Source organism: Lagopus leucura, unplaced genomic scaffold (genome assembly GCF_019238085.1).
Source record: "Lagopus leucura isolate 7727_CA_CO unplaced genomic scaffold, USGS_WTPT01 Super-Scaffold_100001, whole genome shotgun sequence".
Taxonomy (NCBI): Eukaryota; Metazoa; Chordata; class Aves; order Galliformes; family Phasianidae; genus Lagopus; species Lagopus leucura.
Window position 1 is genome coordinate 35,440,271 of NW_024962262.1, and position 19,728 is coordinate 35,459,998.

The 19,728-nt window shown below is 38.4% G+C and overlaps 1 protein-coding gene across 1 annotated transcript in view; it reads left to right on the forward strand.

Moving 5' to 3' along the window:
• IPO5 (importin 5) overlaps positions 1-18,993 on the forward strand; it is a 38,030-nt gene extending 19,037 nt beyond the window's left edge. Inside the window, exons 10-26 of the mRNA XM_042867117.1 lie at positions 1,310-1,416; positions 3,493-3,617; positions 3,707-3,796; positions 3,878-4,051; positions 4,268-4,486; positions 5,926-6,009; positions 6,779-6,911; positions 6,993-7,114; positions 7,452-7,548; positions 8,330-8,502; positions 8,955-9,066; positions 9,596-9,651; positions 11,673-11,795; positions 12,415-12,634; positions 14,064-14,292; positions 15,789-15,930; positions 18,251-18,993. Of these exons, the coding sequence (XP_042723051.1) occupies positions 1,310-1,416; positions 3,493-3,617; positions 3,707-3,796; positions 3,878-4,051; positions 4,268-4,486; positions 5,926-6,009; positions 6,779-6,911; positions 6,993-7,114; positions 7,452-7,548; positions 8,330-8,502; positions 8,955-9,066; positions 9,596-9,651; positions 11,673-11,795; positions 12,415-12,634; positions 14,064-14,292; positions 15,789-15,930; positions 18,251-18,337 (2,293 nt within the window). The 3' untranslated portion in view covers positions 18,338-18,993. The remainder of the gene's footprint in view (positions 1-1,309; positions 1,417-3,492; positions 3,618-3,706; positions 3,797-3,877; positions 4,052-4,267; positions 4,487-5,925; positions 6,010-6,778; positions 6,912-6,992; positions 7,115-7,451; positions 7,549-8,329; positions 8,503-8,954; positions 9,067-9,595; positions 9,652-11,672; positions 11,796-12,414; positions 12,635-14,063; positions 14,293-15,788; positions 15,931-18,250) is intronic.
• The last annotated feature ends 735 nt before the right edge of the window (positions 18,994-19,728 follow it).

Here is a 19,728-nt window from a genome sequence, read left to right on the forward strand (position 1 = left end):
TTGCTTAGTTTGTTCTTTCAGCACGTTCACTCATGTTACTATGCATTTCCCACCACTGATGTTCATCTTTGTAGAGAGTTGTTAATGGGCACGATATGCTTTCTAACTGCTTGTGCTTGAGTACTTTATAGCCATGTAAGATGCCTGGAATTTATTTGCAGTCCAAGAAGCTGGCTAATGATAATCAGGCTGTAGCCTAGTTAGGGTGTGCTCAGATTTGACTGAGGGGGATGTGAGTCAGCGTATGCAAAAGCATCAGGGATTATTTAGCATTTCCAGTTTCTTTGTCCCTTTGACTTCACACAGCAGTGAAATTCTAAAAAGAAGGAAGACTCTAATCCAACTTCCTTCTTCCCTGGCAAAAGCTTTGCAAATGTTGCACAGAGATGTGTGGTCATTGTTGTGAGTTAATACTACTTTTATTTCCTCAAATTGAAAGTATGAATTCATGGTGGAAGGAAGGAACTCGAGGGACGTCATTTCAGGTGAAGGCAGCCAAAAACTTCAGTGAGTTTGCTCCAGTCTAAATCTATGTGCCCATGCACTGGCTGGTGATGCTTCTGTCTGAACATGATTAATCTGAAGAGGAACCATATGGTCAATATCTTTGTGCAAGCAGCTTTGTTTGCAGCATGTGAATTTTTTAGGCTATATATACTTTGTAAAGAGACTTGGGGATTCAAGCATGATAGTTTGAAGACCTCTATTTATGGCCCAGCCAAATGGTATTTGAAAGAAGAGGAAGATTCATCCTTTTCTGAACCATTTGTTCTGCTTTTCAGTCAGCATTGTGTCTAGAAGGTACTATAATAACCTTGAGTTATTAGAGGGGAAGCCATACCCAGACTGCAACAGCAGCTTGCTGTGTCCTGGAAACTTCATTCACTTATCTGTAAGGATTCATTCTACTGGGTAAAACAAGTCATTTAATATAGGTAATGTTTAGCTGTTCTCAGCTCTGTAACTGGCTGCAAGTCACGCATTTCTCACCTGGACTGGATGTTTCCTGCCTGAGTCGTTGGCCTGGGGATGTGCTGCTGTAGATATGGCAGCCTTGCAGGATGATTTACACAAATATATGCTGGCCAATATTATTAATACTACAGATAGTATTTAAGTGGAGGGTAAGTAGCTATTCTGTGGCTCCAGCATCCATGGTTTGTGCTTTTAGACTTGGGCTTACCTTATTCACTGATGGAGTCTCATGTATACTCAGGATGGCAAAAGTTTGAGGAGAAGAACTGCACAAAAATGTCAGACTGTTCTGTTGTAGATGTCAAACGTTTCTGTTTTTGTAACTGTTGTTTAGCAATGCAGTAGCTGGTGAGAGCGCGCTGGACAGGATGGCGTGTGGCCTTGGAGGGAAGCTTGTTTTACCTATGATTAAAGAACATATTATGCAGATGCTTCAGAATCGTAAGTAGATGCAAATTTTTGCAATTCTTGAATTTCCAGGAACTTTGATATCTCTTAAGTCTTTCTGTTCAGCTAAGTGATGTATTTCATAAGCTTCTTTTGATTTCGGCAGCAAAAAATGCAAGTGCCGTGTGCTTTGAAATGCATCACTTCCCTTTACACCGGGATTTATTAAGACATATAGAGTGCATTAAAACTGGACCCCAAACAGCTGAGCAGATGCCAAAAAATGTCTTATTTTCTGCTGTTCTCAGTCTGTGTAATGTCATACAATACCTTAAGTGTGCCCTGTTGATCTGAAGCTCAGATCTCTTTTGAAGTGTTGCATTTAAGTGAATTTCTAATACGTTACAGTGCTTAAATAAAAATTTGTCTCTGTCACACCCCCTGTTCCCAAATTTGATATGTCAAAATACACAAGTCTGTGATAGGCTGGTTGTGTTTGATTATTGTGATTTAAATATTTATGCCATTAGATGGTTACATATATTCTTATCAATTCCTTTGAATGCTTCTTTGCTTCTAACAAAAACCTGTAATGCTGGCTCAGGAGTCTTTCGAAACAGAAGAACTGCATACACTTTCAACTGATTTGTGATTTGAGCTGTCAATATAGAAGACAGTGCAAAGAAGATAATATTTCTCTATGCATTTCTTGCCTCAATAACTTAAAACTCAAACAAAAAAAGGCTGTTACCCTCTAGGATGGGGAATATAGGGCCATTCAAGGTATCACCTGTAGAGCATGAAAATTTATAAGGTCTCTTTGGGAATTTTATTGTTCAGAAATCTCTTCCCAAAAAACTTCCTCTAGTGTTTCCCTTCTAATGTTAATAGCTTCCAGACTGGCAAATGCTGTGTTCTGTAGAACCCACCAGAGAAGAGTTAATGGTTGTAGGGCCTTTACTTAGAATCATAGAATAGCCTGGGTTGAAAAGGACCACAATGATCATCCAGTTTCAATCCCCATGCTATGTGCAGGGTCACCAACCAGCAGACCAGGCTGCCCAGAGCCACATCCAGCCTGGCCTTGAATGCCTCCAGGGATGGGGCATCCACAGCCTCCTTGGGCAGCCTGTGAAGAAATCACATAGCTGATAATTCTGATTTCTGTTCTGGCTTTCTGTTGGGTTAGAGCAGTACCTGACAAGTATGTTTCCTTTTTTGGGAAAAGGAAATGCAATAGGCACTGTTTGATGCAGAGATTCTCATTGATAGGAAGCTGAGGGGATGAAGGCATTCAGATTAAAACATAAACAGCTCTCTGAGAAATCAGAATTTCCCTTCTCTTAGCACTACAGCTTTTCAAAAATGCTTATTGAAATAATAATTTTTAAGTTTGGGTAGCTAGGTAATACAAATATAATTGTTTCATTTTGTAGTGTCATTAATTTCAAGTCAGGAATTCATGCTCATAGTAACATAGTGTGAGTGACAGTGGATATTAAGCTTAACTAAGAACATCCAATTATCTTAAATAGCAGAAATAAACTGCTTCACTCTATTTTCTATCAAGATGATACTTCATCTCTTCCTGAAAAAGGAGATGATGAAAGATCAGATGTCATAATACCCACTTGTCTAAGATTAGACTATTAGACTGATAGGACTTGATGGGGGGGAAAGCCTCATTAACCCTAAATGGAATATCACTGTTCTTAAACAGCTCTGATGCAACTTCTGACTATATATTTGTTTTAAATTCATATATTTGATTCCGTCGACCTTTCTTTTCCCATCCTGACTTAGAGAGTAAAATGTAGGCTGCTCTAACACAGGAAAAAAATGTTTCCCTGGTTAGCTCACTTAATTAAAATGCTATTCCCGGATGTTAGTACTATGGATGTAATTGTATCTGCTGCTTAGATATTTTTTTTTTAGGTCTGGATTTGGCCTGGTTTAGATACTCAAATTTTTGTGTGTCACTGGGAGAAAAATCAAAACCGTGTTTACAAAATAAATTGCATTTATTTCCCTTCTTTCACCTATTCTTCCTGCCACTGCCCCCTGCTACCCCACCCCTCAAATAGAAATGGTTTGTCCTTTTAATATTTGTGTTTTTTTAATCTTCTGTAGCTGACTGGAAATACAGACATGCGGGCTTGATGGCACTCTCAGCCATCGGAGAAGGCTGCCACCAACAGATGGAAGGAATTTTAAATGAGATAGTTAATTTTGTTCTGCTATTCCTTCAGGACCCTGTGAGTCTAATACAGTTAATTATTTCAAAACATTTTTGTTTCTGCTCTTGTGACTACTTCTTAATCATTTGAGGGAAATAATTTTTCAGCATCCGAGAGTGAGATATGCTGCTTGTAATGCAATTGGACAAATGGCAACTGACTTTGCACCTGGCTTCCAAAAGAAATTTCATGAGAAGGTAAGCAGTAAAACAGTGCCCCAAAAAAAGAGTGTTCCATTCAGAAACTTGCTTCTCTGAAGATGAACACTTCTGTTTCAGGTGATAGCAGCTCTTCTGCAGACCATGGAGGATCAAGACAACCAGCGTGTTCAAGCCCATGCTGCTGCAGCGCTTATAAACTTCACTGAAGACTGTCCCAAGTCACTGCTAATTCCATATTTGGATAACCTAGTGAAGCATCTTCATTCCACTATGGTGATAAAATTACAAGAGGTATAATATACTGAATGACCAGCTTCACAGCAGGTGATCTCTTGCATGTTTGCTAGTGTAGCTGAACAGTGAACTACAAACCAGTAGACAGATCTGCTGTCGTTACAAACTGACAAGAATGAGGATATGCCCATGAGCATTTTTTTTGTTGTTTTGAATGTTGTTCATTAAAATATTTGCTTTTAAAATATAACACTTTATTCTTCTCTTTTCAAGTTGATACAGAAAGGCACTAAGCTGGTTTTGGAGCAAGTTGTGACTTCAATAGCATCAGTTGCAGATACAGCGGAGGAGAAGTTTGTTCCATACTATGACTTATTTATGACCTCTTTAAAACACATTGTGGAGAATGCTGTTCAGAAGGAGCTAAGGCTTCTGCGAGGAAAAACTATTGAATGCATCAGCTTAATTGGTCTTGCTGTTGGTAAAGAAAAGGTAAGATCTCAGCCTGGAGAATAGAAGGTTCCAGGGAGACATGATTGTGGCCTTCGAGTACTTGAAGGTGGCTTATAAAAAAGGAGACAGAGTTTTTACGATGTCTGATGGTGATCGAACAAGGGGGAATGGTTTAAACTAGAAGAGGGGAGATTTAGGTTAGAATTTAGGGGGAGTTGTTTTTATTCTGAGGGCAGTGGGGTACTGGAACAAGTTGCCCAGAGAGGCTGTGAAGGTGTTCAAGGCCAGGTTGGATGGGGCCTTGGACAGCCTGATTTAGTGGGTAGCAGCTCTGCCCATGGCAGGGAGTTGGAACTTCAAGATCCCTTCCAAGCCATTCTGTGAATCATACTATAATCTTATCTAACTATCTGAATGTATTTTCAAGCAGGCTTGTTTCTTGTGATGGTTTACAATGAATTGACATCACTTTTTAAACATACAGTTATCTTGTTGCTGGTTTCAATGCTTGCACTTCTGTTTTCTTCTCTGATATCTGTATTTACTGTCTTTCTGTTTAGATTCACTAATTTAGAATAGAATATTAGTAAAATACATCAACTTAAGTTATCCTCATGTTGATAGTACGTGGGTTTTTTGTTGTTTGCTTCTTATTTTTAAGAGAAATACTGGAACATCTCATTTAAGCAGTGTCATAATGGTGGCTAAGATCTAAATAGTTAAAAGGAAGCTAAGCATAGGTGATCTTGTTTGGTTGTAGTTTATGACCAAATGCTTGGAAACGTTTGAGTGTGCTTACAGTAGAACTGAAAGCAGTCACTTCAGTGCATTTGGCAGGGATTTTTTTGTTGGTTATGAGTTAGAATGCATATCGTAGAAGTGCCAGTAAGCAAGCGTGAAGGGCTGTCTAAGAATCAAAGTGATGTTCAGGTAGCAAGCTTGAATTATGGACACAGATTTTCATTTTATTGAGTGAGGAAGACAAAATCATAGCTTAAAAGTAGAATAAGGTGGTGTATGGATTAAGGGAAGACTAACCTTCAATAGGTTCTTCTTGGAGGAGTGCAAGGAAATGCAGGAAGTGAAAAGAGGGTGTGAGTAACTTCACTGAAGCATCTGATGCGACTTAAAACATTGCTGTCTCACTAGCAGCTTATGTTATTGGTTTATTCCTGTTCCATGGGAATAGAAGTTACTTAAGTAGGTTTTGTGATTGCTTGTTTGTTTTTAAACAGCCCTTTTTATGCTTTCAGGTATTTGCAGTGAGGCTGAAGACCAGAATCATTTAGTGATGCTTCCAAAAAAGAATTTGTGTTTTCACTTGTCTTCATTTCAGACTTCTTGAAGCTTTAACTTCGGTCTTGTGTTGTCTTGTGTTAACTTCTAGCATGTTGGCCATAAATACTTTGTTTAATGTTAAGAGTCTCAGCAAACTACTCCTTTGATTTGCCTTTAAAAGCACATTTTCCTACATTTAGTTTATGCAGGATGCATCAGATGTAATGCAGCTGTTGTTGAAGACACAGACAGACTTCAGTGATCTAGAAGATGATGATCCACAAGTATGTTAAAATTGTTTCTACCTTGTTAAGATTTAAAATGTTCTTTGTGGATGTGACATTCCTTAAAGAAGAAAAAAAAAATAGTTGCACAGTTAGGCTAACAGTTTATCACATCTTTTGTGAGGGATTGACTGCCCTGAGGTGTCCTTTAAATCTCTCACAGAAGCATGGTGAGGAGATCAGACATCCAGAATCTATATTTGCTGTATGGACAGTCATCCCTTGTCTAATAGCTGCTACTTTATTTGGCATTATGTGACTAATCCTTTGCTGTCATCTTCTTATAAATAGTTCCATGAGTTCTACTAGGCAGCTGTTCTAATGAGCAAAGAACTATTTTGACTTGTGCAACTGAGGAATTCCTCATAAAGCACTACATCAGTCTTTTGCTCTGCTTGCTCTTTTTAGAAATGAGACTTGATCCATACTATCACTTAAATTCAGGAAATTATTTCAGAAAGAAATTGACTTCTGAGGAGTGTCATGATTGCCTTAAGCGTATATCTTACACTACCACACCTTTGATAAGAGATGTCAGTGCACTGTTTCATATAAAGGCTTGGGGGAGAGGTCTTCTCAAGCTTAATTTTTACGTAACATGCATATCAGATTTGATTTTTTTCAGTCTTCTCTTTTAAATGTATCTTATGCACTGCTGACTTTATTTGGAAAAAAAAAATCTATTGCAAAGTATTCTTTATGATGTCATTACAAATGTGCATTAGAATAAAATGTGAGATGTGATAACTGTGACTGTCCTTTCTTACAGATTTCTTATATGATCTCAGCATGGGCCAGAATGTGTAAAATTCTTGGAAAGGAATTTCAGCAGTACCTTCCTGTCGTCATGGGCCCTCTAATGAAGACTGCATCCATTAAACCTGAAGTAGCTCTTTTAGACAGTAAGTTTTAAGCTGATGCTTTGCTTGAAAAACACTGAGGTAAATGGTTGAATTTTAAGTTATATATATTTTTAAAAACAGCACAAGATATGGAGAATATGAGTGATGATGATGGTTGGGAGTTTGTAAACCTAGGAGATCAGCAAAGCTTTGGAATTAAAACTGCGGGTCTTGAAGAGAAAGCAACTGCATGCCAAATGCTGGTGAGTAGCAAGGCAATGTTGGTGATGTGTGTATTGCTGGACAGTGAGTCTAAGGCCAAAATCTGTAACAAAGCTATTCTTTATAATTAAGTAGCTTTGTTTGTCTGAAACCTAAACTCAAAAGAAAATCCATTTTACCACTGTTTGAAGATAAGTTCTAAAAAAAAAAAAAAAAAACCTAAATTTTTAAGGTGAACAGAACTTTTCTTTGTTTGCAAAACTTCACAGTATTTGAGATGTTGAAGAAGTTCAATTTTTTTTTTTTTTGCAACAATGCTGATTTTTTTTCATTAAATATTGCACATTAACATGGCACTTTCACCGTTTTGTGTTTCAGGTTTGCTATGCAAAAGAGCTAAAGGAAGGGTTTGTGGAGTACACTGAACAAGTTGTAAAGCTGATGGTTCCGTTGTTGAAGTTCTACTTCCATGATGATATCCTATTGATAAATCCTACTGTGGAAATGGAAGCTTAGTTTGGGAAAAATCAATGATGCTTACAATGTTTCCCTAAGTGCATAGAAAGTACTAATGTTGTGTTCTACTGCTTTGTAGAAGTCTTTTTCTGAGAATGTTTTTTTTATACATCTTTAGCCAATAAATCCTAGCTTTCACTTTAGTTTCTTTTAAATAAGCTCATCTGTAATGTAGAAAGCAAGCTGAACAGAAAGTTTTGTTTGCATCAACAAACTAAGGCAACTTGAATATATTTCTTGCTTGAAATAGGCCTGAAACAACTTCTGAATAGCAAATAGTTGAATTTTCTTAATCATAGAACAGCTTGTTGGAAGGGACCTCAAAGATCTCCAAGTTCCAACCCCCTGCTGCAGGCAGGGTTCCCAGCCACTCAGTCAGGCACTAGACCTCATCTAACCTGGCCTTGAACACCTCCAGGAATAGGGCACTCACAGCCTCTCTGGCAGCCTGTGCCAGCACCTCACTGCTCTCTCTGTGAAGAACTTCTTGACATCTAATCTAAATCTCCTTTCCTTTAGTTTAAAACTGTTCCTCCTTGTCCTATCACTATCTACTCCTGTAAAAAGTCAATTTCCTTCCTGTTTATAATTTCCCTTTAAATATGATCTTACCATGAATCTAAGAAATCAAAGCATAACAAAGAGTCAATTTTGGGTAGCAAACAAATGTCATTATAGTTACTTATATTCTAAGCACTCTTTTGTTGTCCTGAGTCGTTTTATTTCCTTAATAACAAAACGTGTTCGAGTGGCAGCAGCAGAGTCGATGCCCCTCCTTCTCGAATGTGCCAGAGTCCGTGGGCCTGAGTACCTCACACAGATGTGGCACTTCATGTGTGATGCACTCATCAAAGCCATTGGGACAGAACCAGATTCAGATGTTCTTTCAGAAATAATGCATTCTTTTGCAAAGGTAACTTTCTTTTTCTTAAAATTCATTTGTTCATAGCTTTTTAAGGTAAAAACGAACAAACAACCATGTGTTTGCATTTCTTTCAGCTGCTTAAGTTAATACCAAAGCTCATACAAATACCAAAGCTAATACATCTCTGCTCTGATTTTTCTAATTGTACATAGGTATTTTGAATCTCTAGGGGGGTGGGAAGTGCAATAAATATTAAGTTAAAATAAACACTAGGCTTGTTTATTTTAACCACAAACCACTCAAACCATGTGGGTGAAATGTACAGTGAAATTATCAAGCCTTACTTGATTAATGTGAGAATTGATCACAGCATGAAAATCCTGTTAGTTATTTCTGCAAGTAATCACTTAAAACATGAATTAATACTCTGTGCACGTTTTAGATGTCGTTGAGATGCTCAGGTACCTTAAATCTGAAAGACAGACCATTTTCTTTCACAGTGCATCGAGGTAATGGGCGACGGATGCCTTAACAACGAACACTTTGAGGAACTTGGAGGAATACTAAAAGGAAAACTAGAAGAGCACTTTAAAAACCAAGAATTAAGACAGGGTAGGTCAGCAAAAATTCCTGTTCACATGTGATAGTTCTTCAAAGCAGAACTTAATCATTTCTAAACACAAAATTCCTAGTTGGGATTTCCTTAATTTCCGTATTTAACCAATTAGACTTTGAAAGAACATAATCTGATGAATATTTGCAAGCTCTGGGAGGGTGGGAATGGCATAATTTGCTGAAATACAATAGTTTAATCAAAATTTTGTGTACAGGTTACTTGATGGATCTCATGTCTATAGTGTCACTTATGTGTTTTTTTCATCTCTGAAATCTTTGCAGTTTTAAAACAATAGTGCCTTATTTATATGGACTTTTTGTGGTTATGGACAGGTTCTGTGCTGTTTTACGTATTCTTGGTCTGAGCTGTCATATTTGTTTTTCTGTGAAAGGTCTTTGAAGCTTAAAGACAAATTCTTCTTGCATCTTCAGATAGTGTTTCTTGTATTCTAAGTTTGTTTCAGAATCTGTTATTGCTGCCTAGAAATACAGTGGTTTAAAATGTGTTTGTTTTTTTTTAATTTAGTGAAAAGACAAGATGAAGACTATGATGAACAAGTTGAGGAGTCATTACAAGATGAAGTAAGTTGGCTTGGGGAGTTTTTCCTTTCATAAAGCACTGAGATGGAAGTACGTGACACAGAGATGACTAAGTTAAAGCATCGTGCATCTTCTCAGAATTATTTCTTCCTGGAAGAATGCACTGTTGCCATATTCATTCAAGAAATGAGTCACGATACTTCCATGAATTGGAAAATGCCAGAGGTTTCCTTGCCCCAGTACAGTAAAAGAAGAATTTTGAGATCCAGCTTTTAACTTGCTACATCTTCTCACACAGTTCTTAGATAACATTGTTTAATGGTCTGCTGTCAAATGCTTTTGTGATAGTCCAAGGCACGCCTTGCTGACTGGCTTTTTCTTTGTACCTTGTGACCCACGTGGCCCATTTTAAGCTTTGAGCATACCTCTGATACCTGTACTGCACACATGTGAGATCAAGAGCTTGTCTCAAAAAGGACAGGCCTAAAATAGCATTATGAGTTATCAAAGTAGGACAACAGAATGAACAGCTGGCATAATGTGTTTGCTTGTGAGAGTATATCAAAATGACTTTGCTAAGATACTGAGCTGACTTCAGTTTGAAGTAGAGGTGAGTGTGGAAGAGATAAAAGTAGTTCCATTAAATCATCAGTGTTACGGGAAGAGTAATGAAGAATAAGTCACTGCTGCTTGTAATGAAAGAGGGAGGATACTGAATGAATTTAAGAAATAAGAAATTTTTGCCATGTGATGAGTAGTTAAAGCTTGTCTACTTGAATTTAAGTTGCTTTCAGGCCAGAACTCATCTCAGCAAATCATGCAACAGAGTTTCAAGGCATTCTTGAAAATACTTTCATATTTGTTGTTGATTTTTTTGTTAAAGACCAAAAGAAAGACTTGTATGCATTGTCTTGAGAAAGTAAGAGTAGGATGGGAATGACTCTTGCCATGCAAACAGAATTAAGATATGATAGTGAGCAGCACCTGATTATACACCTTTGGTCCCACAATTGTGTATGTAGCCCTTACCTCAAGGCAGCAGGAATATTAGGGGGTACATAAAGGCAAGGGCAGAAGTCAAGGATGATAATCAAAGAGTAATGTCAATCAAATATCCAAATGCAACACTGGCTTGAGCAGTAACTTTGCTTTGATGATTTGATATAGCATAGGAGGAGGTATGCGTTGTACAGAGGTAGGAAGTAACATTCGTACATCTGTTATTGGTTATCTAAAAAAAAAAAGCCGTATCGAGCCAGATGGACCTCTTATCTTATTTGTGTGTGTGTGTATACATATATATATTCCAGAGTTACTGCTAAAATCACACCTGACAATGTAGAAATTTAAGTATTATGTTGCAGCAGGCTTTCTTGCATGATAAACGGTTATTAGTTACTGGCCTCTAGTTGGGGGGGGGGGGGGGGGGGAGCTATATTCTGTTTTCCTGCCTGTGAAAGTAAAAGCTGATCAAAGGAACTATGCTGAGATCAACAGAACAAAGTCAAATGGTTTTTCCAGCGCATGCGTGTCTAGGGAACAACTTGAAATCCTCACTTGGAAATATTGTGTGAATTGATAGCTGAATCTATGTGATGGTTATTGGACTTTGTTGGTTTGATACACTGAGCAAGGAGAAAAATGAAATTAAAGTAAGATGATTAATATTCCTCATTTTTGCCGCATTCTAGCACAAAGGCAGTTATCTCTTTGCTTTTAAATCAAAGTTTGTTACAGTGTGTGTGAGCTTCAGAGGAGGAAAAGGGCCTTGTTTTTCTGTAAGGGGAGTCCAGTGAAGCAGTAAATCTACACAGGAGAGCATTTGTCTCTAAACTTTCCACCCCTGAAACAAACCTGCGAGCCTTAGTGATTGGATGCTTAACAGCAGTGGATTTGAGCTTTGCACCAGAAGTTCAAAGTATTGGACTTAAAATAGCCTTAAGTCCACTTCACAAAACAAAATCGCTGAACAACTTTCTTCTATTGGTTTAGAAACTATAGTGTATGATTTCCTGTATTTTAAGGATCATTAATCTCAGTGTGAGTTATATCTTTCCTATCAGGATGACAGTGACGTTTATATTTTGACTAAAGTATCCGACATTTTGCACTCAATATTCAGCAGTTATAAGGAGAAGGTGTTGCCATGGTTTGAAAGGCTACTTCCACTAATTGTCAACTTAATTGTAAGTACCCTATTCTCTTTTTATTGTGTTTTTCCTTTCTGTTTTTTTTTTTCTTCCCCTGAATGTCTAATAGGCCTTCTATGCAGGCATCTGGGAGAATTTGGTAGATAAAATGGAACAGTAGTTATTGTACAGAATAGTCATGTCCTGGTTTAGTTCCAGAACTGATAGGAGGTTAAGTCATGCTCTTTAAAAATTGCTCTGCTATGCTAAGTTTAATTTCAGTGTTGCCATACTCAGGATCATTGATCCACACAAGTATTTTGAGGAGTGTGATTTGTGTGGGGCAGCCTGATACTCTCTGCAGGAAGAGAGCAAAAAAATATATCTATAGTTGCAGACTATTGGGGATAAATTGATAATGAAATAGGTAAAGGAGCATGAAGGAGAGGTGAAGGATTTAGCCTAAAATCATTATTCTCTTAATTAATTCTCCTGTATTTTGTTTGATAATGCTGTAACCACCACTATTGAGACCGACAATTTGTAGTATTAAATTTAATGTAAGAGCTTAACAGAAATACTAGACCACTGTTACTGCGACTTTGTTGATACAATCATTAACTGTACAAAATTACCTATGTTAAGGTGGCTTAAATATTACCTGGTTTTGCTGCAGTGTCCACAGAGGCCATGGCCGGATAGGCAGTGGGGACTTTGTATTTTTGATGACATCGTGGAGCATTGCAGCCCTTCTTCATTTAAGTACGCCGAGTACTTCCTGAGGCCAATGCTGCAGTCAATATGTGATAACAGCCCAGAGGTTAGGCAAGCAGCTGCCTATGGTGTTGGAGTTATGGCACAATTTGGTGGGGACAACTACCGTCCCTTTTGCACAGGTATGAGTTCCCCAGGTAAAACCTCTTGAATGTGTGATCCTGTGTGTGCTGCTCCCTGCCACAGCCATACCCACGCCGTCCCTCGAGAGAAGTATGCCCACCTTTGGTTACATGCATTCATTACACAGGCCAATGTTTCCGAGTATTTCTGTGATCCTGTAATGTTTATCAGATACATAAAAGTATCCTTTTTATCTCAGGGCTAATCCTAATCCCAGCTGCTAAATTCTTCAGGAATCAAACTCTGTATGTAGCAAGTGTAATTGTGCACCAGTTAACTGCAACGCTTACTGATGAAATTGTGGTGTGAGAATTCACTCTACAGTAATAGGAGTTGCTTTGAAGTGTGCTTTCTGCACAATTCCACAGCTTGTTTTTATGCTGGTATAGAATTTTACAGATTTAGGATTGTATTTTTAGCAGAACACAAGGTCAGTTGTTCCTGTGTTTCTGAAGTCTGCATGGACACAAAAAGTGAGGAAGAGGTCAGCCTCTTCTTTTGGGTAACTAGCGATAGGATGAGAGGGAATGGCCTTGAGATGCCTTAAGGGAGGTTCAGGTTGGATGTTAGAAAAAACTCCTCTGAAAGAGTAGTCAGGCACTGGAATGGACTTTCCAGGGAGGAGATGGAGTCACTATGTGGAGGTGTGCAAGAATCATGTAGATGTGGTACTGAGGGACATGGCTTAGTGGGCAGTATTAGTGGCAGCTGGATGGTTGGGCCAGATAGGTGATCTTAGAGGTCTTTTCCAACCTCGGAGATCCTATGGATTAAAAGTGCGACATCAGTACTCATAAAAAGTATGTATGCATATGGCTGCCCGCATGACTATTTTAAATAAATTGTTATCAATGTAACAAAGTTGGCATTTCTACTTGAAGTTTGGCTTTTTGCTATGCAAACTATGCCAGATGGATTCACCATATGAAGTTACTTCTATGAGCTTCTGCTAATGCACCTTTTCTTGGCCAGGGGTGTGTTTGTCCATACGAATGCGTATGCACACATGCAATAGATATGCAGCAGGCAGGCACTGTTGACATGTGCTGCTGTCCAAATTAAAGTGATGTTTTTCATCATCAGTGTTAATGAAAGCTGATGGAGAAGATAACTATTTTTCCTCTTCTGTCCTTGTAAAGCAAACTCAAACTTGTGTATTAACTGTTTTCTTGTTTCCTCTATCTGTGTATTTTACAGGTTATTGAGCAGGAAAGAGCCTGAAAGCAGTTAGTGCCCAACTGTAGTAGTTGGGCAGCAGTGGAGCAGTGGGATGGCTGGATTTTGTTGCATGGGTGGACAAACAAACACCACAATATAGTTTATAGACTTCTTTAGTATAAGTAGTCATCTCTTGTAGAATTTGTGATGTTAGTTAAATCTAATTTGATTGTGCATTAAATTCTGTTCTTCTGTTTGTTTAATTATCAGAGGCTCTTCCATTGCTGGTGAGAGTCATTCAGTCACCAGATGCCAAAACCAAAGAGAACGTCAATGCAACAGAGAACTGCATTTCAGCTGTGGGAAAGATAATGAAGTTCAAGCCAGACTGTGTAAATGTTGAAGAAGTCCTGCCACACTGGTTATCATGGCTTCCACTTCATGAAGATAAAGAAGAAGCTGTTCATACTTTCAATTATTTGTGTGACTTAATTGAGAGGTGAGGTGATGCTATCGATGCTAGGCAGAAAGCGAGCTTGTTTGCAGATTCTTTCCTTGCATTCGTTTTCTAAAACTGAGAAGCTGTCAGGTTAATCTACTTATGCTTTGGAGAAGATAATTTGGAAAGTCACAGCAGTGTCTTCCAGAATGATATTGCTATTCTATAAACAGTCACTATTCTCATCCTAACTTATGTCTGTAAGTTGAAAAAATTCCTAGAAGTTTAGTATGTACATGATGGGAATGTATCAGCTGGGAACTTGTAAAGAAAATTTCAGAAAGTCTTCTAACACTCTGCTTGTGTCTCAGCACTGATAACTGCTCAGGTCTTGTTGTCACTGAAGAGTGCAGTCTGCATGCCCTTGCAACCTTTTCTTCATAACCTTTTGGAAGTTTTGCACTTTTTTGCTTTTAAATATCAACAAAACAAAGTGGGTACTAGAGAAACAATACAGACACTTTCTTGATAGCATGTCCTGAGCTCTGTAGTAATTTCAGTTGCTGCTGAAAGCATGTTGTCTCAAAGCTTGTTCTTTGAGTTTATGCTCCTTCCCATGGGTCACTGGGGTGATGGGGTAGATTTCTAGTGTGAGTGGAAGTTGCACTTAGTAATTGAATGGAGGAGATTCATCTTTTGGATGACATCTGTCTTAGTGGAAACATAGAAAGTAAGTCACTAAGTAGGAAAGCTGTGTTAATACCTTGCATCTTGTGAAGCTCTGTTAAGGTTATGGCTAAAAACAGGTGGTGGCAACTTGAAGGCTCCATACTGATGATTGTACAATTGTAGAGAGATGCCCTAGTAATGCTGACCTGTATGTACACACACACACTTATGCAGAAATGGGGAGTTCTAATACCAGCACACTTCTCTTATCCTCAGCTCTGCGCAGAGTGCTCAGCCTTGCTGCGTGCTTCTCCAGAGCTCTGTCTGTCCCACATGCAGAGTGTTACAGCAGTGGTAGGTGGCAGAGCTGGAAGCAGAATGTGTTTTCCTCCTCAGTCCCTGGCTGCCAGCACTCCTTTGCTCCAGAATTTGGCTGGGAAAGAGAGAGCAAAACTGTTTACTGGTGGTGTCAGTGAGAGTGCTGGCAGAGAGCTGAGGTCACTGGTGCTCTATTGACACCAGTAATACAACCTCCTCCCCCTTAGAGCACTGAGAGAGAGAAAGAAGCCCTTTTAGGCAGGGTATTTCTGTCACTTTATTTACAGTTTCATCTGCATGGAACTCAGCAGTTCCGTAAAGTACAGAACTTCTTTCTGATAAAGTGTAGGTGGATTAAAAATCAGCTGGTTAAATATTAGCAGGAGGAGGAACATTCTGTCACAAGCAACAAAGCTATGCATACTTACTAAGCTGAGTGAAACTTGGATGTAAACAAGCAGCTTAAGAATAAGATATTTCAAAATCACTCAGCTTAAATGTGACATGTTCACATTAACTTTTTTAGTCCAACATTGCTTTATTTGTAATATGTATTTTCATCATAACAGCAACAATCCAGTTGTCCTCGGTCCCAACAACTCCAACCTTCCCAGAATATTCAGTATAATTGCGGATGGTGAAATTCATGAAGCTATTAAGCATGAAGATCCATGCACCAAGCGATTGGCTAATGTTGTTCGCCAAGTGCAGGTAAAGCCTTTCTTTCTTGTACGTAAAGGGGAACGCTTAGGATTTGCTTTCAGAAGCATCAGAACCATTAGAGTAGTCCTGAGAGTCTTGTCTCCTTAAACAGTGGTGCTGCAACCAGTGATGATGGGCATTGCTGGATATTCCTAGAACCATTTCTGTTAGAACTTGGTAATGTTTGCACTCGGGTAAAGGAACAAAGTCTGTCTTTATGTCTAAGCTTCTCAGGTGCTTGTTAATTAAAAGTCTTAAGATGCATAGCCCACCTGATAGCATCACGTTTACTTGACAGTTACAGCATCTAATGAGAGAAGGACGATAGCGAGGGATGTGGCTCTGGGCAGCCTGGTCTGGTGGTTGGCAACCCTGCACACAGCAGGGGGATTGAAACTAGATGATCATTGTGGTCCTTTTCAACCCTGGCCATTCTGTGATAGAAAGTAATGTTCCTGGCAAGTATATGGCCTATAGAATGTGTATGGGATTTGGAGCAGCAGCTAGTTAATCATTGCCCATTGTACCTGTCATCCTTTGGTAGTATTTGGTCTCAAGAGTTGTAGGAATACTGGATTTTGGGAAGGATTTACTGGGATGACTGTGTCAACCTACAAGATCTTGTATGTCTGGTACAAAATGACTTCCTTTATTGAAATTCCAAATGAAGGCATACAAAGGGAATTAAATCAACCAAAAATTAGTAACAAAACTCATCCAAGAGTGGCCACTGTGGATTCTCATTTACAGATATGAATCCTTTGCTGTTAGTATTTAAAGTCTGGGTATGGAACTTTGGGTTTGCCAGTATATTTGTTCAGTCTAGCTGGTATGTGCCTGTATACGTTAGTTGTGTACTGTTTTGTCTTGTTTTTCAAAGTTCTGTTCTGACCAGGACTGGTAGGTATATATGGGATGGAATGGTTTTGTCTCACTTAAATAATTTAGTTTCAGACTGGGGGGGAAAATCTTGAAGCTCGTGGTGTGGGTTTGTTTGTTTGGGTTTTGTTTTATTTTGCTGTTGTTGGCTTTTTTGCTTGTTGTTACTAATTGTAGCTTACTGCTGCCAACCTTGCATCTCTCCACACATAATAATTTGATTTCAGTAGAGCATTGCGAGTATTTTAGCCCATAGAAGGATCTTTGAAGTATAAGTGCTAGCACTTTCCTGGAATCTGGGAAGCAGCAGCAGGCAGAAGGACTTTCTTCTGCAGTTTTCTGAGTGAGCCGATCCACTGCCAGCATCTGATATGAGTAGCATTATGGTCAGGGCTAGAATCTCACATAAACTTCTTTCCCTCGTGCTTAGATGTTCTCATGCCAGGAATATTTCAGTGTAGTATCAATTTAAATGTCATAAATGCTGGCAGAGCACATGTAGTTCTGCAACATTCCACAATACATCAGGAGTATAAAATGTCTAATCTTGTTTGAAACAAAAAAAAAAAGCAACACTTGAGGGCTTTGTTTCCAAAGTCTGTGAATCCATTTCTATATGCTTTAAAAAGCATTGTGAGAAAAGGGCATTTGTTATAAAACTGAAAATAAAAAAACTTGGAATACAACAGTCTTTTAAATGTACTTCAAGTACGTTGCTGTTACAAAAGCTAATCCGATGTCAAAGCTAGTCTCGTAAGACAAGGTGCAAGTTGCTTCCATCTTTTTGTAGCCAAATAAATGCTTTTTCCAAAACTTCTTTCATTTTCAGGATTTTCTGCTAGTAACTTGAAAATGGTAGCACATATGATGTAGTGAGGCAAAGGAGGGTATGGGTTTACATTTACCAGTAAACAGCTGAATGTGGAAGGAAGCTTACTATTCTTCTATCTAAAGAGAAATCCTGTGCATCTGCAGCAGTTACAGCCTCACTCATTCACTGTAGTTGTGCTATAATCACAGAGCTCAGTTCCTCCCAAGACATTACTGATACACCAGTGCCCAGAGGATAACCTTTTTTATCTCAGCACGATTTGTTTTTGCCTGGATGTTGATCTTTTAACTTTAGTGCAAACGAGAGCAAATGTTTGGGCACTGTTGACTAAAGAATGAAGGGTCACTTTTTTTATTTGACCCACTTAGTTGTGGGGAGTTCTCAGGAATTTCAAATCCAATTATTGTGGCGCTGTTTAACCACAGCTTGCCTTTGAGTATTTCAGGGCATCTCTCTGAATGCAGAACTGTGTATACCTGAAGGTTTCAGTCTGTCCTTCAGCATATGTGTTACAGAAATAAGCTCGGTAAATGCTGAGCTTTTTAAACATCTAAAATTGTAGTACATGCCTTAGAAGCTTGCGATCCTGTATAAACCCAACTTCTCTGTTTTTCCTAGACATCCGGAGGACTGTGGACAGAATGCATATCGCAGCTCAATGCAGATCAGCAGGCAGCCATACAGGAGCTCCTGAACTCTGCTTGAAGGGCCTTAAGCATCATCTGCAAGAAAACTAACTCCAAATAAACGTTTACCCTATTGTTTAGGTTTCTTTTGTTTCTTTTTTTGAGTAAAACAGAACTGTAGTGCGTGTAGGCCATTCTTCTGCAACCTACAGGCAGTGGCAACAGGAAGAAGCATTCTTTCAGAATGGTGTTTAAATCGGTATCTGTCCCACAACACTGAAGAAGTTTCCTGTAAACCCTACAATAGCACTGAAGAGTATTTTTCTAACGGTATTAGCCATCCATACGGTGGCGAAAGGGAAACAAGTTGAATTTTCTCATTAGACATAATGAATTAAGAAACAGCTTTAAGACCTTGTATTCAGCAGTAGATGTATGTTATAACAGATAAACATTTCTCTACATCTAGTGTTAATTGTATTAATTGGAGTGTGAGCCTTTGTAGGGTAGAAAGTGTCCTTCTGCCCGACAAGTTAGTAGATCAAAAGATGAACAACCGAAGACAAAAACATCGAGCATGAAGACCTCATTGATCGCACTTTCAGATTCCCAAAAACAACTTGTACAGTGACTCAATGAGGAAAGCTGTTCAGCTTCCAGCCCTTGAATGTGAAGTCTTTTTGGCATGTCTGACAGTATCTCATTCACTCCTCAATAAATGACATTGAAACACAAGAAGCTTGTGTAGGAGTCCAGTGATGTGTGGTTCTTTTAATTCCCTCTTGTGGAAAGATGCAAGTAACAAGCTATACAAGTCATGATTTTATATTTGAAACTTTGTATATTGTTGCCTATTACAGACTTTATGCATTTTTGCTTGACTTTTTAACGAATTTTTCACCCAAGTGTTTAGAATGGAAACTTAAGTGCATTCCTCTTAAGACAGTACATTTACATATCTTAAATGTTTTATGTTCAGGTGTAATTGCATTTCATGACTTACAAAATGTAGTGTCATTCCAGCTGCAAATGTGTGACATGATCTGGCAGCCAGAGCTAACTGGTAGTATGTTTTTGTTTGTTTTTTTTTAATGTTCCCTGGTTCCCTGACCTGAAAGAATCAAGAACTGTTTCAGGTCTTTTTTAGCACAGCAAGAGCAGTACATCATTTCCTAGCTAACCTAAAGCTTGAAATAAACATATAGAGTATTGGAATTCTAACAAAGGTCAGTGTGAAGCTTGTGCTTTTATTACTTTCAAAATGATAGAATATATATTGATGGTGTGTGTTTGTTTTTTGTTTTTTTTTTAAACTTCCTTACTGGAGTGTTTTTTTGAGTCAAATGCAATCTCAAAAGACCCTAAAAACATACATGTCTTTTGAAAGAAGGTGTAAGTTTTCTTCCTTTATGAACAAGAAAAAATGGAACTTTACATGTAATGAATTCACTGTAGAGTAAGCTTAGTTTG